Source organism: Pygoscelis adeliae, unplaced genomic scaffold, assembly GCF_000699105.1.
Source record: "Pygoscelis adeliae isolate BGI_AS28 unplaced genomic scaffold, ASM69910v1 Scaffold113, whole genome shotgun sequence".
Taxonomy (NCBI): Eukaryota; Metazoa; Chordata; class Aves; order Sphenisciformes; family Spheniscidae; genus Pygoscelis; species Pygoscelis adeliae.
Window position 1 is genome coordinate 9,983,254 of NW_008825108.1, and position 7,241 is coordinate 9,990,494.

Sequence of the window (7,241 nt, forward strand, 5' to 3'; positions counted from 1 at the left end):
TCTCCTTCCCCCCAGCCCCCCCCCCCCCCCTTCATGAACTACCACCTTAGGAGGGACACTAGAAAGCTAGGAAATGCAATTAGTGTCTTTTGGCTATAGTGCATTCATGTGAAAGACTTCCTCAAATTAGCTGAGTAACATCACGATAATTTAATTCAAGATAATTGTAATGTAGATAGATCCCCAGTATTGGCCTGCTCTAAGGGACAAACTGTCAGAGTTTACTTCTCAAAAGGGAAAGCCATTTCTGAGCTCTTTCATCTTCTCTACTGGCCCACAGAAATACATTTGAGGGGTTTAGAGAATATGGTTATCACACTCATCCTGTCAGTCAGGTCTATTCATGTATTTTTCTTTCAGGGTTCTGTGATATTTTATCAAAACATATCCAGCAAAATACAATGCCTACTATTTGCAGGAGACTAGGAGATGTCTCTTTAAAGCTTTATCAGTCTGCAAACTTCATTTTTTTCTGGAATAATTATTTTTATTTAAATTACATTGTGCCTCTGCTTTTCATGCTTTTGAGACTGGACCAAAAATAAAGTATTATTAACAGTCAGTAGTAAATGGCTAACAATGGAAAGCAAGTAAAGATGCAAGGCAAGTCTACGTAAACTTCATTCAAACAGAAATGCCCTAGAAAAAGTCACTTGTGATAGCGCGTCCCCAACCTCCACCTGCTTTTCCTGCAAAACCTTTAGAAAGTTGCCTTTAATGAGGGAACAATGCATGGAAAAGCAGAGGGGTAGTATTAGAATGGGGCAGTCAAGTAAGGGCAATAACAGAAAGTAAACACTGAGGGCTCTTAGAAGAAATTGCTGCTCAAAAATTAAGGCAAGACTTAAGAAAATGAAACCACCTTCAGACCCTTGAACAGCTAGACAGAGTTCTTGAAGTAGTGAAAATGGTGAAGAGAGGTTTCTGAATGAGATTTTATTATCTGTAAATCTATAAGTTTTGAGTTGTGTGCGCCATATTTGAAATGACTTATATGTACTGTCTGTATCCCGCCTTTAAACCTCAAAGCAGCTTTCAGATGATGATGAACCCAGAGCACTCATTGTGTAGCTGGAGTTCTGGGAAGTGTGGATTTGGAACAGAGAAGTTTGGAGAAGCACCGCTAGCTTTGGAAAGGACACAATTCGATAGTGGAGTGCCATATACCAACAACAGGTGCTGCAAAAGGAATCTGAGTTGTAAGAATGAGCTCAGAAAATTAAGTTTGGAACACTTACTGAGCTCCGTATTATTTCAACCACTTTAATGCACTGCCAATGTGTTTTTGTGACCAGCCACTTTAACAAACCCGTAATCGGGTTCCATCAATTTTTAGAGATGCCTGAAGCAGCAGGAGAGGCCCATGTCACTACACAAAGACTACTGTCTTTGTTATTGTTCATGATCATCATCTGGAGAGCAAAAGATAACATTATAATCTATTTAAAGTTAAAAAAAAATCACCTTCCTCATAATATTTGCCTATGTGTCAGGTGCAACATGAAGAAACTTGTTTCTACAGCTGACATAATTAACATTTATACTTCTTGAAATGAGCATATTGAAATATACCAAGCGTGTGAACAAAGTTGCCAGCTGTCCGTCTTCCGACAAGCTCACACAACTGAATGATGAAGCAAGCCATTTTAGGAGCCCGAAACAATGGTTACAAATGAAGAAAACAAAACAACTTTTCACTTAATTCCCCACGCAAAATCCCTGTTCAACTGTTTTTAATCCCCTCCCCACATAATTAAAAAAAATACCACATGTGACATGAAATGTATTGCTTTATAACAGCAATAAACAGAAATTCCAGTAAGACCTAAATGATGCGTGTCTCTCCCTGCTCTTCTGAATCCACTAACACATATTATGCTAATCCTCCTATGTTATTCTTTCAACAAGATCACCTGTAAAGGCAAAAGAACATCAATGATCAATTATTTGGAATCCTCCATTCCATCAAATGCAAACTCACATTTACAGAAATGAAGGCTTTGGACCTGATAAAATTTGCACAAGCTATTTCTATTACCTAACGTATGACTAGCTCAACACACAATTAAATATTTACCAATTTGAGGCTTACTATTACTCAGAACACTTCTTGGATTTGACAAATATTACAGAAATGTGGATGATATAAAGAAATATGATACTTTTTGGAGTTTTAATATAATTTGTACTCTATAGCCAAGCTATAATAATTGCAAAAACAGGCTTGCAACAATGACCATTTATGACTTACTACACACAACCTGTTGTTTGCTTTTTCTGCCTTACAAATCAGCTTTGTCAGCTAATATTATCTTCAAAACAAATGTTGGTATTTCCTTTAGAGTCACAGCATCTCGTGCCATACGGAGGTGCCAATGGATCCTGGGAAGCCACAAATGTATAATTTTGCTATTGTACTAAGATAACATGTAATGTAAGAGACAATAAGGCAGAAACATTAAAATAAATTCCAGGCAAAGCTGACATTAAGTAGTTAATTAAGAAAGTAATGAAAAAAAGATAGGATTAATTAATGGAAAAGAAGTGCTTGCTTAGACAAGGAGGTATTTGCGAGAAGAGTAGAACATAGGAAGAAACTGATCTTAACCCAAAATGATATAATACAGTTAAATACAGAGATATATCTTTCCATTTACCTTTTGAAGCCAAAAATTCTTAATGCAACAGTATGTACTTTAAAGTATATAGTATATTAATGGATATGACTTCTCTATCACTGAACTAGTTCATCTTGAACATGTATTCTGACAGAAGTGCTCCTAAAGATTCTCCTGTATTATATATTGAAGTATAAATTTGTGATTTTTTAAATATTTATTTTAAACTCATCATAATTGGATTATTGCATTGTAAGGAAAACCATATACTTCTGCACTGAATATCTGCCTTACATAACATCCAGATATACAGTGTTTTGAGTTACAAGAGAAAAATGGCTGGTATTTCATAACACTATACAGAACACGTACCTACTACCTGATTTACAAATGCTTAAGTTATAGTTAAGGCACTTCAAAGGACCAATTCCTTATCAAATCTGAATTTTATATCACTTCCTTTTAAACATGTATTTCTGTTGAAAATACTCAAATTAAAAAAAAACAAACCAAAAACCACCCCAGTATTTTACCTTAAGTTCTAAAAGCTCCCATTTTGGCTCCAAAATAAACCAAGAAATAAAAATAAAATCAGCTAAAGCAAGTGAAGAAACTATACTTAAAAGCTGCAAGAGCTGGCAACAGGTTTCATAAGTGCTTCCTAAAAATAACTACAGCATCATTAGGGAGAAGCTAACATTAAAAAAAAAAAAAAGGGGGGGAAAAAAAGGAAAAAAAAAAGGAAAAAAAAAAACCAACTACCTGAAATCACAGAACTTTGGAAGTTCAGAAAAAAAAAAAAAAACAAAAACAATAAGAGGAAAAAAAAAAAAAAAAAAAAAAAAAAAAGGGGGAAAAAAGGAAAAAAAAAAGGAAAAAAAAAAAAAGAAGAAAGCCTTGCTGGCTTGATTTCAAATGGTGGCTCCCTAGGAAAAAGTAACTGTTAAGCTTTGGTTTTGGCATTACAACTGTCTTTTGCATAAGCAATGGGGGAAGGAGAGATTAGTTCTCAGCTCGAGGCTCAGTTCTGGTCAAGTAATTTTTCACACAATCATAGATACAATATACCTTTTATTTACTACACATTCACACACAGAGTACAATAGACTGCAGTTAAATACATGGATTTCAACTGTTTAACAGTGAGAGTTGGGGCTACTCACAATTGGTAGAAGCACAAGTGACACTTCACCCCTTAGGAAAAATCACTTCTGATAAATGCAGTATTTAACTGGAAGATATTGTATAAGATATTTAATATTTATGTCACCTTTTTAATATTTAACATCTTCATGTTTGATCACAAAATGCATGTTTGGAAAAATATTTTAAATTTGAATGAATTGTAAGAATAAGCCTCTTCAATTTCCCCCAGCTTGCATTAAAGATGAGTGCTCTCTGGTTTCAAGCATTTGAAAGATGCTCCATTATCTGTTAAAGTGAAATAATTCCATGTTTTTCTATATTCACCAACTTTTTTTTACAGTTGTGTACAACAAAAAAGATTACACACAAAGTTGGCCACTGGAATAGGAAAGCTCTTCTTTTAGAGTTTTATCACATTCTTTGTTAAACTTCTGATTTGGAATATAAAGGAGAAAACCCTTAAAAGTGAGAAGCCTCTTTTACTAAGCCTCTGCTCATTCTAATATTCAAGCACACCTATCAGACTAATCTCTCTCAAATCTTCCCTTCAAATCTTCTAAGACGCAGAAGTTAAGCTGCTGATAATTAATCAATGGCTATAATCACTATGACAACCATTATAACTAGAACAATTCAGCTGTAGTGGTCTCAAATCGATGTGTGATATCACATATGCTGCTAGAATACCTTAGCATCAATAAATAAGGGAAAACCTGACCACCATAAATGTAAGTAGTTTATACTTTTTTTGTTGTCCATCTAAATTCAGGCAGGATAATAATAACAACAATGTATTTTTAGCATGATAAACTCTAAATGAAGTCTTTACATATTTTCTTACAATGCTCAACATTCTTTTTAGTGTCTATTCTACTGAGGACTAAGAGTTACCAAACATCTTAAACTGCGTTTCATTTTCTGATATCATGCTTTACAATACCTACACTATGAAATAGTGACCAGTAACAATTCACAATCCAAATATTGCAAAACAAATCAAAATCCTTAAGCTAGAACTTAAAAAACATCGAAATTTGTTTATGTCACACTGGGGCGATTAAATTGAGTAATGTTTTAAGGTATATTGCTTACTTTCTGTTGTTCATGTTGTTATAATTATTTGATAGAGATGGAGAGATCTTTGGTAAAGTTGAAAAATTGGATGCACCTGGGGACCTTTAAAAATATGAAAATGATAAATTAGATAAAAATGCTGAGATATTAAAAACTATGAAAGAATGCTAACAAATGAACAATGCATATAAACAAGCATGGAAAAGAAATATTTTTTTAAAAGTGGGCAAAGCACTAAAAATACCCAGGACATGCAGCCCTCAGAATCCATCTTTTAAAACTTGAAATGCTTCACAGTACTTTAAGCTTCCATATCATGTTGAAGAAATACAGCTATTAAAAACAAAAAGCAAACAAACAAACAAACAAATCACAGGCCACAGTGTTAAAAAAATTGTTTTCAGTTTATAGGATGACTATAGATATTTTGATGTTCTAAAACCTAGAATGTACAGTTTCTAACATAGAAATTATATGAATTTTTCATTTAAACATAAATGGATGTTGAGACAAGATACAAAAATGATTAAGATACATACTTCAAGGTTAGTTTAATAGCAGCATGAAACCATTTAATTAAAATTGTCTTATTAATATTGTTTAAGAAATCCAGGATATTATGCACAATACTAAGTAACCTTTAAAAACCTTTTTTGCCAAAAGTAATAGCATTATCTCTCATCCCCATTGTTTAAGACTATTTTTAAATATAAGAATATTGATCATTTTAATCACAAAGACCCTCTGAACGTAACAGTTAAATACAATATACGACTATTTTGCAGTGTATTTTTCTTTTTTCTGATAAAATCTTAGATAACCATGGAAAAGGCTCTGACTGCTCAAAGGAATTTAGGCACCTTCATGTTATTGTGGGCCCTTTGCAACTCCAACTGGTTTGCAAAAAGCTCCAGCTGTCATTGGAAAGCTTTGAAATACATATCACAATATTAAGAGAAGAAATTCTGCATGCTCAGGATTTTTTAAGCACCTGTCAAGAACTAAACTCTGCAAGGAGATGAACATTTTTACACAGGGAATCTTCCTGAGTATATTTTCAACTTTTTATTAATAAACCTTTTCCAAAAGAAGAGATATGACACCATGTGAAGAAAATGTTATTTAATTTTTAAAGTATTCTGACCAACATTCATAAAGCCTTCCTGTAGATTTCCTTTATCGATCTAAATCCTCCTCTTTGAACATTATCTTCAAAGAAGTAAAACACACAGACTGTGTCCACAAGAAAGATACAAAATTGAAGTCAGTTTAACCCTACTTAAATTCAAGACAAAAGTTAAATTATGCACATTCATACATGTAATTATTTTAGAAGAAGCTACTTGAACGGAGTCATTTTGAACTGAAATTTAACTTTTCAAAACAAATTTGAAGCTTTTATATAATTTAAACCTAATTCAAACGCAACACAGTTTTAAATTTAAAAACTCAATGTGTAATTGTTGTCTAAAAAATTAAAAGAAACCAGAATAAACCAGCTACATAAAGGTCTGGTTTCCACCAAAACCTAAAAATAAGTTAATTTGTTTCTTAGAGACGATGGCAATCAGTAGTTTTACTCTTTGATAGCATTTGCTATCAAATACAAAGTGGTAACAACATGTAAAACAGTAAGAGATTCCTGCTCCTCTGAGGTGTGCAGCCTTTCTGTTTGCTTACAGTTGTTTACATTGCTAAATCCTGCGTACAAAGAAGAACAAAATTCATGCACAGCTCTTACAGCTTTTAATACATTTCAATACTTGTGGGAAAACTTTGTAACAATGTTGGCAGAAATCCCCCCCATCATTTAAAACAAAAAAGTATGATCAAAACAAGGATAATAAAAAAACCTTGAAAAGACAGTAAGTGCTAATGCTGAATGTATTGCCATACTTGAGTTCTGCCTTTAAAACTGTACAAAAAGAACGACCAAAAGTATCTACTCGTAAAACAACTGCAATGACTTAGGAATCTCCTAAGACAAAATGAGTAACCAAATGTACAACAAAACCTCAATTATGTTTTGAATGCAAGGTTCTAAGACAAAGCATATATCCTTTTAGTAGTATACTAAGTTCAGTACGTATTAATGTTACTGTGCTGTTAAAACACCACAGAAAGATGTCCAAAGGATGCAGTTACTTGCTTGAGACAAAAATAAACAATTTTAAACTCTGGTTGTAAAAAAAAAACAATAATCAGTCAATAGCCTTATTTCTCACATGCAGGAGAAGAGTAAACCAAATTCTCAACATAGCTGGAAAAACATCAGGAACTATGTAACAGATAACAACAAACAAAACCCACAAAATTATTTATTATAGTTTAGCATTTTAACAGTTCAGCAAAAGACAGGCTAAAAACAAACTTTACTGTAGTCCTATGCCAAAATAGACAGTA

General features: G+C 33.1%; 1 protein-coding gene across 1 annotated transcript in view; it reads right to left on the reverse strand.

Moving 5' to 3' along the window:
* The window catches only part of USP15 (ubiquitin specific peptidase 15), an 83,295-nt gene that overhangs the window by 23,170 nt on the left and 52,884 nt on the right, over positions 1-7,241 (reverse strand). Inside the window, exon 7 of the mRNA XM_009327687.1 lies at positions 4,857-4,940. Coding sequence (XP_009325962.1) covers positions 4,857-4,940 — 84 coding nt within the window. The remainder of the gene's footprint in view (positions 1-4,856; positions 4,941-7,241) is intronic.